The 16,405-nt window shown below is 46.2% G+C and overlaps 1 protein-coding gene across 1 annotated transcript; it reads right to left on the minus strand.

Annotated features, from left to right (window-relative positions):
- Positions 1–3,697: 3,697 nt before the first annotated feature.
- Positions 3,698–13,731, minus strand: LOC110300898 (carboxylesterase 3A). The gene is made up of 13 exons (XM_085843652.1): positions 13,608–13,731; positions 12,016–12,220; positions 11,774–11,912; positions 11,481–11,614; positions 10,534–10,687; positions 10,319–10,423; positions 8,705–8,797; positions 8,469–8,609; positions 6,460–6,540; positions 5,580–5,727; positions 4,499–4,648; positions 4,295–4,373; positions 3,698–4,201 (listed from the first exon to the last, which is right to left on the minus strand). Exons 1-13 carry the CDS (start codon positions 13,696–13,698, stop codon positions 4,006–4,008), a joined length of 1,716 nt encoding a protein of 571 aa, XP_085699778.1. The 5' UTR covers positions 13,699–13,731; the 3' UTR covers positions 3,698–4,005.
- Between the last annotated feature and the right edge of the window lie 2,674 nt (positions 13,732–16,405).

Genomic DNA, 16,405 nt, shown 5'->3' on the forward strand with positions numbered 1-16,405 from the left:
TGCCTCATTTGTAGCTATCCAATGGCCATGGATCAATTGGGTTTACCTGAAAGGGGAGCTGGAAAGTAAAAGCATGGGATGGATTGAGATGTGCCCTTTCCCCAGCCTTGAGTTGACTAAATAAGTCTCCTGTGCCTAGCCTGGGTATATTTACATCTTTCTGCCTGAGACTTAAGCAGATTGCCTACTGAGCTTACTTTACAACTCAATCCAGCAAAAACAAAGCAACAGAATCCAAGTGAAATAAAGGGATGGGTTTTTGGGTTTTACCCATATAAACAGAGAGCTGAAAATTAAAATTTGAGCCATGATCAGAAATCTTTGTCTTGGGTCTTTATTTCTCTCATCCACCCATCCAATTCCATCCCCAGCTCTCCTTCCAGGTGTATCTGGCTCTCCATGGCCACTGGATGGCTACAATGAGAGTAGATTGAAGCCACAGCTAAGGATGTGATCAAGGTTTCAAGCTTAATATTCAGAACTGTGTGTATATATTGGAACAGCCCAGAGACCCATCTTTTGTTTTAGCTGGATTATTTTGCAAAGCAAGCTCAGAGGGCAGTCTATTCTTCTATGTTCCTGTAGGAATTTGAACATGCCAAAAAGGCAGATGACTCCAGCATCTTGCAAACACTTAAGGTCTATTCAGCCTGCTCAATTCTGGGAAGGACACACCAGGGATATCAGGAGCTGGCAGCCTCAGAGCAGGTGTGGTATGCCCTCAGCTCAGGGGCAAGAAACCATCCCATGCTAGACTTATGTTCCTGGAGCAGCTCCTTTGTGAACACTTCTCCCAGTCTTTTTTCCCCTTACCTCTGTGTCTCAAGAGTCACCATGTCTGATGACTGTCAGTCAAGATCCCACCAGTAAGCCAGTATTGTGGTGTGCATGTATCATGCATGCACATGAGAAGCTGAGGCAGGAGGTTTAACATAAGTTTGTTTCTACCTTGGGCTATACAGTGAGATTCAGGCCAACCTGCATTAAGAAGTGAGACCTTCTCTCACCAAAACAGAAGTCTTCATTTTGGATAATGAACTGGCTCCTCCTTGCTTTCTCCTCCCAATTCTCCTTTCTTACCCCCTCTTCCAAATAGTGCTCCTGCTCAAGTCCCCTCTGCTTAGAATTTCTCTGGAGTCTTCTTGCTCTTAAGTTCAAGATCTGATCACAATCAAGTCCCCTTCTGCTATATCCACTCCAGTAGTGACTCAAATGACAGGCCTAGAAACTAGGAAGCAGTCCTGAGGCAAAGAGTTTCACGGAAACTTAGCCTCCTGGAACCTTGGCATTCCCATAGCACGTATATCCAAACCTGTCCCCACATTAGTCTGGTGTATGGATTTGTGTGCTCTCCCTCAATATTGTTTTATTATAAGTGCCTTTAAGGATTGATTTTGACATATAGCTAAATTAGATTAAGCCTCCACCAGAGTTCCAATGTCTTAGAAAGTCCTTGAGCTGACCCTGAGCTTGGAATTCAGTAATAATGTTACCTATTCAGTAACATTCAAATTTACCTCTAGTAAAGACAGTGAAAATAACCAGGCATTACAATTTACTTGAATAAGAGCTATAAAGCTCATGGTTAGTCAACATAGTAATTACTTAGAACAATAGCCAATTCACACCCATACAAGGGAATACACAATGGCCTAGGAAATAGGTGTGCTTTGGTTTCAGTTGGAACTGTAGTATTATTCATGAAAGGGTTAGGAGAGCAGAATTCCCCTGGTGCATGGTTTTCACTAGGCCTGGAGGAATAGCATTACCAGGTCTTTACTAAAGGACCCCTGGTGGTAGGTTTAACAATAGACTAGCATTGCATCAGAGCCTTCACCTGGCTCCTGTATTTAGCTGATCTTCATTAAGGGTTGTTCTTATCTCAGTTGAATACACAGCCTGGCAATTGTCATCTTTTTATGTATGCATTTTCTTTGTGTAAAGAACCAATGTACCTTAGAGGATGTATTCCCCTAGCTTTCTTGTTTTTCTGGTGCTCGCTTTGAGAAAATACATTCAGATGTACACTCTCTTGTGTCCGTATTTGTTTGTCATCTTTGATAACTCCTTGCTCGCTTGTAATGGGAACCCAAATTTTCCTGCAAATCAAGGACCTAACCTAGGTCTGCAGCACCCTTCCCCTGCCCCCACTCCATAATCTAGTCTATGTCTGTTCATATGGAAGAACATTTCCCCAGAATCTGTGCCATCTGCCAAGAACCCCCTCTTTCTCTTGCTTCTCACTTCTTTTATACTCTGTCCTGCCCATTTGAGTAACCTCTGCTTATCTTTTAGGTCTTGGCTTAGATGGCCCTATTTCCTTGCACTGAAATCAGGCATGGCCTATTTCTTACAGTTCCTTGTAGTGTCAGAAACACACACTGGGTCCCATTTCATAGCTGTCAAACTGCCTATCAGGTTATGGCATCAACCTTCTTTGTTGGAAGGAGGGGATGGAGAACAGAAGTCTTGGAAGTTTGTTCTAAGAGGAACAGATAGTCATAGGAAACTTTTCAATGTGTGTGTGTGTGTGTGTGTGTGTGTGTGTGTGTGTGAAGGAGTTCAGAGCCTGCTTTGTGTCTCCCCTTGCTCAAAGTGACTCCCTGGGGCATACCTGCACAGTTACAAATTCTTTTCATGGAGGCATCAGCCAGGAAACAGTCTGACAGAAAAGCTATGTGTAGGACTCAAGTTCATGAGCTGGGATAGTGTAGACAAGGTAATATGAAGTCAATCAAAATGCAGATTTATTTGTTAATGTATGCTGGGTCTTGAATAGTCTATCTTGCATGCTGAGCAGATGTCCTATCAATGGGATACCCCTTCCTCAGCCTCAAAAATCCAGATGTTTTAAGGGAATGATACACTGCTTCTTAAAAAGGACACTAACCTACTCTGCAAACTTGTGGCCTGAGTGGGTGCTGAAGAGGCTGTGCTAACTGCTGAACCAGTCACCAAACACTTTGTCCTGACCTACACCAAAGTGTCCCAGTGGGTCCCATGGGGCCATGCAAGGCTTTGCTGTGGTTGCTCTCTGCTACTGAGAGGTGAGGTAAGGGCTCCTGTCCTTTGTCTATAAGCTTGGAGGCCAGGTCCTGAAGGTAAAGACTGTTATCTGGTGAGGGTTTTCTTTTTTTTTTTTTTTTTTAGGTTTTTTCGAGACAGGGTTTCTATGTGTAGCCCTGGCTGTCCTGGCACTCACTTTGTAGACCAGGCTGGCCTTGAACTCAGAAATCCGCCTGCCTCTGCCTCCCGAGTGCTGGGATTAAAGGCGTGCGCCACCATGCCCGTCTGGTGAGGGTTTTCTTGCTGGATTCTTTTCTGCTTTGTGTGAAAGCAAAGACCAATCAGCAGAGAGAAGGTCCTGGCCCTGTTTCATAATATTTCCACGACACTAGAACTATGCCTTTGGAGGTCTCCTTCCTGGCCATGGTGGACATTCATGGGGGATGGATCATTATTTTGGTGCCTGAGGGGTCTGGGTTCAAATCTAGAAACCACAGAAACCACAGATTCACGAGGCACAAATTCTGTCTGTCATTCCTTGCCTCTAGGTCTTGCCTAATCTTGCCATGGTTGTCTACTATCATTTTCAGATACCACCTGTGGGAGTGACAAAGACTCAGACATGGACAGTGTGAGTACACAGTAGACTGGGTTCTAATGGATGTATGCAGCTTAGAGAAGGCAGAGGAGGTTTCTCAAGAGAACAGATCTTCTGAAGAGCTTTATTAATGTGTTGGACTGTGCCATACAGCAAGGGTTCAAGTCACTTTAGGAAGAAACAGCAGTATGTTCAATGATCAAGAAGTAGAAACCAGATTGGTAACATTTAGTGGTCCACCATACTGGTCTTGCAGGGGCTGATGATTTAAGAAACTTGGGCTCACAGCAGTGTGGTCCAGGCTAAAGTTTGAACAGAAACAGAAGGAAGTTGTAGTTGCCCTGCTTGGATGCCACTATTCTTGGGTTGTCCCAGTCAGGAAGGTCCAGGTAGGTCTGGCCTCAGAGCTCCTCTGGAACTTTCCTGCTCCTCTGCTCTCGGTGCCATTCTTGGATTTTTCTGGGCAGTGTCTCTGTCCAGAACTGTAGCCGACCCTTCTTTAGCTTCACCCCAGTCCGTGGTTCTAGACCAATCTCCAAGTATTGTTCTAACTGGTTTAATTGGGGCCAAGGAGGCAGTCCCTTGCCATTGGGGTTCCTGAGTGGGAGGAATGAAGGAAAACCAAAGGTTGGTTCTATGCCCTGGGTAGATGCAGATAGGCCCAAAGCCTTCCCTGTGTAACCTACTCACCCTGTGTGTGCAAACTGGCTCCATTGGGCCATCATGGTCAGGCTCAGCTGCTTCTCTTCCTCTGTGGCCTCTGGGAAGGCTGGTAGGAGGGACAAATTTGGTTTAGAATCAGGTGAGGCTTAGACTATCCCCAGTGGTTCCTGGCACTGACTGGAGATATCTGGAACATGGTAGCCTAGGGATGGGATGTCTATTTGTTCTTACCCAGGAGGGAACTCTCATCAGTGAGGAAAGGACCTCCAAAAACAAAGGCATTCTCAGAGGCATGGTCAGCCTTCACCCAGGCTGGCTTGAACTTCGCAAAAGAACTGGGTGTATGCTGGAACTCGTACAAGAAAACAGGGCACCCAGCATCTACAGAGAAGGCAGGATTCATGTTAGGTGCCCACAGTTCAATCAGGCACAATCAGTACACAAGCTTTAATGGCATCCATCTTCATCAGAAGAGTGGTACAGACTGGAGATGGATGGCAAGCATTCCTGGGATTGCTTGGTGGATGTTGTTGCTCTTTAACGACAAAATCTCATACATCCCAGTCAGTCCTTGAACTTCCTATATAGCCAAAGATGACTTTAAACTCCTGATCCTACTGTCTCCACTTCCTAAGTGCTGGCATGAATGTTACCACACCTGACCTGAATGTGGTGTATCATTTGTTTTTGTACTCAGGATGATCTTTAGAGGAGCAGTACCCAACCTGTGGGCCAAGACTCATTTGGGGTCACCTATCAGACATCATGCACATCAGATATTTATAATTCAGAATAGTAACAAAATTACAGTTATGAAGTAGCAACCAAATAATTTTATGTATGAGCGTCACTACCCCACGAGGACCTTTATTAAAGGGTCACAGCATTAACAGTGGTCATACCACTGCTTTTGATTAACATTCCTTATGTTCCCACTTAACAAATGATGATTGTGAGGCCCAGAGAGGACCTCTACATCTTGCCTGAAGTCACAAGTTTAAGAACATGTACCTAATATAGGACAGTGTCAGGTTCACAGGGGAAGCATTGAATTGGCTGCCAACTGAATAAATCTCAGGGACAGAGTTAATAAAGAGTATGCTGGTTGACCTTTGATAAGTCAATTTATCTCTCTCAACTTCTATTTCATCTGCACCATATCCTGCCTGAGGTACTAGCCACTCCTGGGATGGTCTTGAAGGTGGCTGTAGAGTGTAGGATGTAAATCATAAGAGGGACTCTGTACCTATTGGTAGCTATGTCACTTGTGATACTCCAGGGAAAGCAGGGAAGGTGGCAAAGGATGGCTTACCTTGAAGGTATTTTGAGAAGTTCAAGGTAGGAATGACCAATGTGATATCACCCAGCAATTCCTGGAGGGCATACCTTGTAGCTGATTCATCTGAGCCATTGTCTAGGTATTCATCTATGACAGTGGGCATGATCTCGGGGGGCAGTTGCTGGGGTGAAATGTCACATCACACAGCTTAGGCAGACCTCACACAGATCCCCACATCCTCCACTACAGATTCTTTCAAATCCTTGGACTCATGCTTCAGGGGTGGACATCCATCTCTCTGCCTCCCTGGGTGTTTTCTTAAAAGATCGTATCAAAGTAGCATAAGCACAGTGTAGCCCTGTGGCCACTGTTTGACTGTAGCACCTTAAGAAGGTATTTGAACTGCAGTGAAAGTCAGTGTCTACCTTGTAACTTTTTGCAAAGTCTAGGTGAAGTGTGCAGCACAGAGTGTGGTAATTAATCAGGAAGATACACTGAATCGGGGTACCACACAATTCCAGAGAGCAGCAATGAAGTTGTATGATAGAGAGGGCTCTGGGGTTTCTAAAGACAATAACACACACAGATGCTCTCTGGATATCTGGGCAGCTCTTTGCATGCAGTGTCCAGATTCTCTAGGAGATCTTAGGTGAGAAGGAAGCATCATCTCCATTTGCTGTGGGCTCAGAAGGATTGGAGAGCTGGACAAATGATCAGGGCTGGGATCTTACTTTCTGCCTCAGCTTCCTGAATGCTGGGATGATAGTCACTCCCCCCCCCCCCCCCCGGTCTCTTCATTTTTAAAGGAATTAAGACTTAGGCCAGTAGATTTATTGGCCAGTAAGCAGCATTAGGAGTGGATCAGACTTGTACTAGGTGCCCAGCAACCCCTACTTCCTTCCTCTTGCCTTACCATACGGGCCAAAAATGGCCTTGAAATCTCCAACAGGTACTCCCGGCTCCAACGTTCCATCTTATCCAGGGTATTCCAGAACTGTAGGGAATAGGATAGCTCTATCACTGTCCTTCACCTTCAGGCTTGAGGAAAAGAACATTTCTAGGCCAGTGTGCACAAACTCATGATAGAGTCATGGGTAGTTAAATCCATAACAGAGAGACTTCTGACTGCTGAGAATTGAGGTGCTTAGGATAGTGGCATTGTATACAGGTGTCAGAGGCTAACTGCAGTACCACCAGGGAAGATAACATTTATTCAACATATCTCTTCTCCTTTTGTATCTCTGTGTATATGTGTTTGTGTGCTCATGTATTTATGTGTTTTGTGCACATGTATGTGTTAATCTTCATATGAATGTGTGTAGGTAAGAAGTTGATGCTGGTTGTTTTTCTCAATCTCTTTCCACCTTATTTTGTGAGCCAGGTCTCTTACAGAACCTGGAACTGGTCAGTTCGGCTTGGCCAGCTGAGCAGTGAGCTCCAGGAATCCTCCTGCCTTTTCCTCCCCAGCACTGGGTTATACGCATCTAGCACCATGCCTGAATTTTTTTTTTGCAGTATGCTAGTGATGGATCTCAAGTCCCCCATGGTTCACCTCACAACCTCAAGTGCTCTAGTTAAAAGCATCACATGTTGCCTGATAGTTTGGCTCCTGTAACCCCAGCACTTGAGAGGCTGAGGTGGGAGTTTGAAACCAGCTTCAAGTTTGAAACCAGCCTGGGTTACATAGTGAGTTTTAAGGTAGCTGGACTATTGAACAAGACCCTGCTTCTAAACCAGAAACAAACAAAGACCTCAGGCAATTGAATCAAGTGTTGACTTTTTCTGTTACAGGTATTTTTGTTTTTGAGATAAGAGGTCACAGTGTAGCCCAGGCTGGTCTCAGACTTGAGGCCCTCCTACCCCTGCCATCTGAGTGGACAACAGGATCATGCAGTGCCTGCCTTAGATGACATAGCTTAGCATTTGATGTCTGAGTGCTTGAGTTCAAATGTTAGGTGTACTACTTACTGGCTTCATGACAGCCAGTTGAACTTCTTGTTCCTCAGTTTTAAAATCTGTGAGTGATACATGGCAAAGACCTGCCTCCTAGGCAGGTCATCATCATCGTGGGACTGAGTTCATGTATGTCCAAGTCCTGGCACTAGAAGCTGATTTTTGTGGTGGACTAACATTCAATGGGGAAATGTCAAGAGAAGAAGAATTTCTTTCTTATCTTTCTTTCTTCTTCTCCTTCTTTCTTCCTTCATCCTTTCTCTCTTTCTCTCTTTCTTTTCTGTTTCTTTTTTGACAGCAGGGTGTCATTCGAACAGAACACTGTGAGCTCCAGTGGCCCATACTAGCAGCTGCTCAAACCACAAAGTGAAGAAACACTATCGGCCCCATCTTTTGTGAGAAGTTTCAGCCACTAAAAACAATTGATAGGCTCAGGGTTAGACTTGTGTGCAGAGTCCTTGATTGGCAAGGCAGAGGACCTGTGTTTGGTCTTGAACATCATGGGAGGGTGAGAAAATTTTCTCTGAAGATGAATAGACAAGAGAAAATAGTGGATGAAACAAGGCTCCCAGGAACACAGCACAGTAGAGACACTCTTATGGGCTCTGTGTACCTGCACTGGATTAGAAGACATCTATTTCCAAGGGCTTAATGCTGCCTGAAACCTTAGTCTTTCAGGCACAGGGTCACACACCTCAGTTGAGTAGAGCAGGGTCTATTAACCATTCACCACCATGAATGCACTGTGGGTTAGCACTTCCCAGAAGATCAGTTTGGCAATAGCTGTATCTTCAACACAGGAACATTCGGTTAGTGAAAAGGAAGCTTAGTGACTTTGAGTCTCAGCTTTCTCACCTACCAAAATGGGAATGACCTGAGTGTTCAGGCCATGGCTGCTGTGGTGTGGTATAGGGAGGGCCACTCAGGCAGGGTCTTGAAGAGCACAGTTGCCAAAAGTCACTCACTCACTTTGAGTAGAAGCCAGCCAAACTCATGGTTGGTGACTCCCAAGAGGTAGGGCACAGTGGGGAATTGCTTGTCTGCTAGGAGCTTCTCTGGCCTTTGTGGGAAGAAGGAGTCATTGACTGTGTAGGAAATGGTCACTGTTTTCTGCAGGAAAGAGCAAGACAGATGTCTACTGATTACATAGGAATTAAACAGTATAGTTATGTGACACGGTCATCATCCCCCAACAGGAGGTATACCTTCATGATAAGGTCCTTTCCTTCCTTCTGCAGCAAACACTGGACCAGCTCAGCTGGGGATGCAGAGCCACAGGCCACAGAGTTGGCAAAGTTCTGGGGACAGTCAGAAGAACATTGCCTCTCAGACACACATTGTTCACTTCCCACTCTACTGCTCCCTGTACTGAGCTGTGATGCCACTGTCTGGGTCCAAGGCTACCTGGAGAGACCTGCTACCAACCCAAGAGGCTGATCCCTTTCCAGTGTTCCCTTCTATGACCTTTTACAGTTCAGTAATAGCTTGAGGCACTCAGAAGACCATGCAGGGTCATGTCTGGCCGGGAATGGAAGGGGTGCTGAGTCTGGAGCAGGGCTAAGAGGCAGGAGGAATGGCTTGCAGAGAGACAGATGAGATTTGGAACTTGTGGTAAGGAAGCTCTCTCCTCCGTGGTGAGGTGAGGAGTAGGCTGCTGCTTTTGGGTAGATGTGAAGCAATGTGTCCCACTGAGGTTTCTGAGTTATCCCAAAAACCCAGTGTTAAGATACCCAGCTCACTCCTCCATCACAGCTGGGGCCTGGGACCAGCAGCTGGTAAATGATAGGTTTAGACTGCCTTCACTTACTCCAAAGCACCCCAAGGTAACACTATCCCATCAGTGTCTCCAGAGCTTAATGTTTGGTTTTAGACCCAGTCAGTGACTGAGATGCATATTTTCTGCATTAAAGACAAGGCCTCCATATTCTCCCAGAATCTCTCAGTCAATACCTGGAATGTCTTTGCCCCAACCCCAAACTTTCTAGCCTAAGGGCTGGGCTGCCCATCCCTCAAAGGCTCCCCCGTATAAAATCCAACCATTTTGGTCTCTCCTCCTTCTCTTCTTTCTCAGGAACACACCCACCTCTACCCTCGTGTTCCCCTCCCCACACTGTCCTCAATCCTTGAACCCAAGAGGATCTTCCCAATAAATCTGCCTTTAATGTAAGGGAGTCTGGCTTGGATTATCTCATTTTACCACTAAAGAAATAACCTATCACTTACCTTCACCATCTCCTTGGTCTTTGATCTCCAGGTTTGCCCCCTCCATTGCATCTTCCACTCATTGTGGCTTAGTTTTTTTTTCCTGCTTCCTCTAGCCCTTTGCATCCCACCCAAACTCCCTCCTAGACCTGGTCTGTCAACTCTCTGTACTACCCTCCACTCCTTTAGAGCATTCATTTCCTGCATGTTCTCTACCTGATGGCTTCCCTCTTCTGTGCCCCATCCCTGTCTTATTATGCCTGAAGCTTTTGCATACACAGTTCCTATTAGGGAACAGTTTGGTGACTTCTGGCTACTCCTCCCGAGAAGACAGATCTCTTAGTTAATAGGATATCTGGGAATACAGGGCTCCCCTGGTGAAAAAGAGATCCCTAACAATGCCCCCAAGGAAGGACCAGAGATAACATGTTCGGGCTGGTATCCTCTAGAAAAGCCTTATCTGACTGCCTACCTCCTGAACTGCACTAGTCAATTATTTCTCTTCGTATTAGTGACTCCCTAGTGATTACTCCTTCCTGTACACACCTGACCCAAAGGTTAGCATAGGGTAGGCTGTGGAGGCACACTTAGGGTAAGAGAGTGAAGGAAAGGCAGACCTGAGCTTCAGGCCATGCGTTCAACTCTTTCAGCATCTTGCTGATGACAACCCCACTCTGTGATATAGCTCTGTGGAAGAGCCCAGCAGATATTGGAGACAGGAGCTGGGAATAGCAGAGAGGACACATGTTAGGAGGCAGAGGATCGTGGATGTCGTGGGCCATAGAAGCCCTCCCAGATGTAACTTGATTGCTAGTTCTTTGTGGAAACTCACCAGGGATGAGACAATAATGCCACCAGCAGAGTTACCGAAGATAGTGACACAGTTGGGATCACCCCCAAAGGGGGCTATGTTCCCCTGGATCCAGCGAAGAGCAGCCACCACATCCAGGAATCCCCTGTTGCCTGGCATGTGCTTGTCTCCAGTGCTAGGGACAGGGAGTGGCACTGATTGGCTTAAGATAGCTTCCCAGACATATTTTTTCTTATACTCTGCACATTTGCTTTGAGTCAGTCACCAGTGCTCTTCTCTGCTTTCCTGTCCTTGCTTGCCTGTGAATCACGTGTTTTTCTAGTATGTGATGTGGGTGGATATAGCAGGACAGCCAGTCAGAGCTGGCTCTTAGATGCTTGTTGCTCTTTGCCTCCATCCCCTGCTAGGACTCTAGCCCCAGCCAGCTCATATTCAGTTTTTACGTGTGGTTTTGATTGGGCCCCATTCTCTTATGGAGAGCTGGGATACTTTTTGTCTCTGTCTCTGTCTCTGCCTCTGTGTCTCCCTCTCTCCCTCCCACCTCCCTCCCTCCCTTCCTCCTTCTTACCTCTTTCTCTCTCCCTCCCTTTCTCCATCCCCCTCCCTTCCTTTTGTGTGTGTGCCTGGTTGTGTGCATGTGTGTTCTGTGTGTTGTGTGGTGTGTAAGTGAAGTGCATGCATATATAAATTTCTGTCCAGTGTGGATGTCAGGAATCAACTAGGCATTTTGATTAAGTGATTTGAACCTTGGTTTTTGGAACTGGGTCTACTTAGTGCTGAGATGTACAGACATGTACAGCCACACTCAGCTCTTACATGAATATTGGGGACCCCAATTCCGGTCCTCATGTTTGTATGGCAAGCAAACATTATTGTCTGAGCCACTTCCCCAAGCCCTCTACCCTCACATTCTCATGAGAAAGCCTTCCTCAGGGCTGCAACATCCTTTTCCAGGATGGTCATCTCACCTAAGGAAGCCAAAGATCCCAAGGCGATACTGGACAGTGACAACTACCACATCCCCGTAGGCAGCCAGTGCTGATCCATCATGAGATGTGGAAGAGCCAACCAGCAGAGAGCCTCCATGGATCCATACCATGACCTAGAGAAATGGCTTTGAATCAGTGGCCCAGCTTCTTGGACTCCAGCTGCCCACTTTGTAGCCCAGGGTATTTTAAGGACTTCTGGAGTGTTTAGGAAACAGGGGTGTAGAAGGTCATTTGACATAGTCGAGTTGGATGGGGTCCTCTGGACTATATACCGGCCGTTTGTCCCCTGCAGTGATCTCAGTGGGGCTGTAGATGTTGAGGGTCAGGCAGTCCTCAGAAATGGGGAAGATTTTCATCTTTTCATTGAGGGTGAATCTGCTGTTGCTCATTTTCTCTACATCCTGAAGGCACCTGCAGCCAAGGGAAATCCCAGGGCCAGCCCTCAGCTCCACACACCCTGTCATACAGCATTTCACCACCCTGCCCACTTCCTACCTCCTGCAGGGGTACTCACATTGGGGGATTGATGCTGGCATCTCTTACTCCTTCCCAGGGCTGTGGTGGGAGTGGAGCTGAGAACCGAAGAGGTCCCAGCGGTGCTTGAGCAAAGGGGATGCCCAGGAAGACATTTACCATGCGATCTGTATCCTTCACACCCACCTGCCGGCCTCGAACACGACCCAGGGGGGTATCCACTTCAGGGTGAGTGACTTTGGTTCCTGAGACAGGGAGATAAGGGCCATTGGGTGCTGAGTTTACAGCCTCCATGAAGGGATGGGGGAAATAATGGACTTTTAAAATGAAGGAAGACTTGCTCCTCCAGCGTCTATTTGTTGGGTCCTACTCTGAATACTCTCCATCCAGCATTATGGCCAGGCTCTCCAGCAAGTGGCTACCTTCATGATTATTATTTGTCTGTTTTTTAGATAGGTTTACCCTGGCCTTGAAAATACTTGATGGAGGAGACTGTCCTTTATCCTCTGATCCTCCTGCCTCCACCTTCTTGTAGCCTCCCCTCCCCCAGCCTCAATGGTTCCACTGTTTACACCTGGATGGAGCTTCCCACTCAATAGTTCTGCCACGCCCACTTCTGGAGCCTGGTGCTTTCCTGTTCGGAAGCCATCACATGGTCACCCTGCTACTGGACCCTGAGATTATTTGGCGGGAATCGGGGCCCCCTTCCCCTGCTTCATAACTGCGTGCGGAATAGTAAAATTGAGCTTTGATCTGAATGCCTGTCTTAGCTGCATCTTTTCTTGCTCGTCTAGCCCTTCTTCTCTTCCAGGTTTCCAAAATGCCTTTCCAGGCTAGAACCCAGGCTGTGATCTGCTGGCCGGACACAACACCTTCTCAGTGCAAGGAATACAAGTGTGTGGCTAGCACGCATGGCTCCTCTCTCCATGATTGTCCCTGACTTCCTCTTCCTTACCTTGTGTCCCAATCTCTAGTCTGAATCAGCATTGCTCCCAGCATGAACCTCAGTTACATGTTAACTAAGGTGTGATAGTCAAACAATCTGCTTAGCCTGCATTGCTTATTCTTGCCCACTTGTGAAAGCAAGAAGAAGCGGAGGAGCAGGAGGATGTGGAGGAGGATGAGTAGGTCAAGGAGGAGGACGAAGAAGAAGAAGAAGAAGAAGAAGAAGAAGAAGAAGAAGAAGAAGAAGAAGAAGAAGAAGAAGGAGTATTCTCTCCCCGTTTCCCACTACTTGTTCAGTCATCTTGTGCCTCCCCTCTATGTCCTCATGGGGTTATTTGTATCCCCAATTTTTCAGTTATCTGTAAGTAGGCTTCATTTATGACATTCTTTTTCATTTTACCATGACTGATTAAAACATTAAAACATAAAGGTGAGAGTGAGGGTATAGCTTAGTGTTGGAGCTTTCTTCATATGTTAAACCCCTGAGTTCAGTCTATAAAAAAAAATAGATCATTCAGATAATAATGACCCTGCCCAGTCGGGATATACCACACCTGTACTCTTCTATTTTGGGCAGCTTCCCAGAGAAGGCTGCTCACTCTTACTGCCTCACTCCAGTCTCCTCCTTCCTCAGGTTTGCCACAGAGCCAGAAGCCCCACTTCACTGGTTCAGGGAGTATGTCTTACCAATGACTATGGTAGGAAACATCAGGAGCAGACAGGCCATCCAGACTCGGACACTGGACCCAGCTTGTACCGTTGTCTCCATATTTGTCATAATGGACTGTGGACGAAGCTGTGGAAAGCTGGGAGGACTTGCCTTTTATTGAACCTCTTATCTTGTGAAAATTAACTTGGTCTGCCCTGATTGGTTGGAGGCCAGCTCTGGAATTGTGTATTCTACACTCTGCCTGCTCTCAGAGCAGGAGCAGCAGAGTCTTCTGGAGAGGTCTGACGATTTAACACCCTCTGCTCACACCATCTTCCCTCCTCTATAGATAATTCTCAACTCTTGCTTGGCATGGTGCTTCACTGCACTGCATGTTAGATAGACTCTGAGCCTGGTTAATGAAGGGAGGAAAATGTGTGAGAGAGGGTGAGGAGGGGAATGGGGATAGGGAGCAGGTGTGTGAAGGGGTGAGGGAGAGGACTGGGCATGAAAATGGAAATAGGTAGGGGGAATTCTGGGACTAGTTTGAGAACAGGGAATGGGTGAGGAGGCTCCTGGGAGTCTATGGGGGTGACCCTAGCTGAGACTCTGAGCATCTGGGGATATGGAGACTGAAGTGGCCACTTCCTGTAGCCAGGCAGGATTTCTAGTGAAGGGACACAATTTTTCCCACTTATGAGATGTTCAGGGATAAAGATGGAGCAGAAATGGCCCAATGACTGGCCCAAGTCAAGGTAAGGTCCTATTTTCTGAAGCAGGACTGGTCAAGCAGAAAAAAAGCAATCATTCCAAGAAAGATTGAAACCCAGAAGCACGGAGACATCTCTAAGTGTCCAAACCCAGCATCCATGTACTCTGTGATGAGGGATAGTCCCAAGGCCTACTGCATTGCGGCCACATGTTAGCATTTTTCATAGGTTTACATATTGGGGTCTGTAGATTTTCAAGCCTAGGAAGCATCTTGCTGTTTCCCCTACCTGTATAAAGTCCCCAAGTAATTATTCTGGCTCCATTTAGGCATTACCTCATTGGGAGACCCCTGAAGCAGCTCCGAGCCTATGGCAAATCTGCCAGAGTTTACTCTTTAAAAGTCTACCACTCTTCCCAGACTCCTTATTTGCATTCTGAATGCACATAGTCCTGGTACCTTATGCCCACAATGAAGGTATGCTGGGGGTGTAAGTGTGGCCTAAGCCTGCTGGATCACAACCACAGAAGCTGCTCAGTGTGTCACGAGGAGGTTGGGATCTTGAGGTGAACTTGTAGAAGGAATCCCAGCCTGGTCTTTAAAATAGAGAATAGTCTTTTGACTATTATTATAGGAGGAATATACTTCAGGGGTTCTGAGATGTCTACTACACATTCTTCAAATTGTCCTAAAGAGAATATGTATGCATGCCTATGTATTTTTTAAAAAACTACTTATTTTTTGTTTTATATGTATGTTTTGCAGTATGTTTTGTCTACATGTATGTTTGTGTACCATGTGTGTACAGTGTCTGAGTGACCAGAAAATGATATTTGATCCCCTGCCACTGGAGCAAAAGAGAGTTGTGAGTTTCCACATAGTTGCTGGTAATCAAGCAGAGGTCCTTTGGAAGAGTAGCCAGTGCTCTTAACCACTGTGATTTCTTTCCAATGCTAAAATATATTTTTTGATACAAGGTCTCACAATTGGCCCAGGCTTGCCTCAAACCCATGTTCATATTCCCTTCATGTCTTGAATGCTCTACAGGCAGGCTCCTCCATGTATGAACAGAAAATTTAGAGGCACCCTTGCACAAGGTCAAATAATCAGAGTTAGTGTCAGTAAACAAGTGTCTTGTTTCTCACAACTCATCCTAGCCTATATCTGCAATCCATTCATGGACACCAGCCCCCAAGTCCTCTCCTATCTTCCCTGGACTATCTGTTCTGCACCTCCAACTTCTACTGTGCTTTCCCACCTGCTGCAAACCCACCCTCATCTAAGAAGCATCCTGTTGAGATCTGGGGTTGTAGTTCAGTGGTATATGCTTGTCTCTCATGGGTGGGGCCTCAGGGTCAATCCCTAGCACTACAAACACACTCATACCACACTCCCCAAGGTGTTCTTTGCTCCATTTTCTCTCTTCTCTTCCACAAAGCCAAGATCATCTGTTACCATGTCTCATTCCTCTTCTTATACTTTTTTCTAGAAGTTTCCCTCCACCTAATCAGCAGGATTAGATGAGATCAAGAAAGGCAGCTCCTGTGGGAGTTTGGAGCAGAGCAAACCTGCCTCTGAAGCTTCCTTCATGATGCCAGGAGCCCTGTACACTCCCACAGGAGTCACTACTATCATGGAGCTTGCAGTCACAGTCCCATAGAGGTGTTGGGGGTGAAGATGAGGGAGCAGGAAGCTGTGACTGGAGGAACCAGACAGGAAGGTGGAAGCAGAAGTTGAAAGCCTAGGGTGCGAACAGTTAGAATGTAGATGAAGAAATGGAATGACCTTTGGTTGAGGTGAAGGGTATTTCAATGAAGGTGTGCACGGTTATCCAGAGTGAGTCCTTTCATTTGGCAATTGTCAGTGATCAATGGTCATGGTTATCCCACAGCTCTGATTTCCTAGCCTCTAGGCCACTGCTGTGAATCTGAATGTCCTGCAGCCCAGCACTTCTGTATACAAGTTTTGCAGAACAGTTTAATGATTATCCAAGTCATACATATTATGTGTTTGACTTCTTATTACATGCCCAGAGTTACGAGTTCAGTCAATTCGAAATAAAAACATAACAGTATTTATTCTAACTATTAACCCTGTAACTCTAATTTAAAGAGTATAAAGAATGTC

The sequence above is a fragment of the Mus caroli genome, unplaced genomic scaffold (genome assembly GCF_978045245.1).
Source record: "Mus caroli unplaced genomic scaffold, Mus_caroli_1 scaffold_10, whole genome shotgun sequence".
Lineage (NCBI taxonomy): Eukaryota > Metazoa > Chordata > Mammalia > Rodentia > Muridae > Mus > Mus caroli.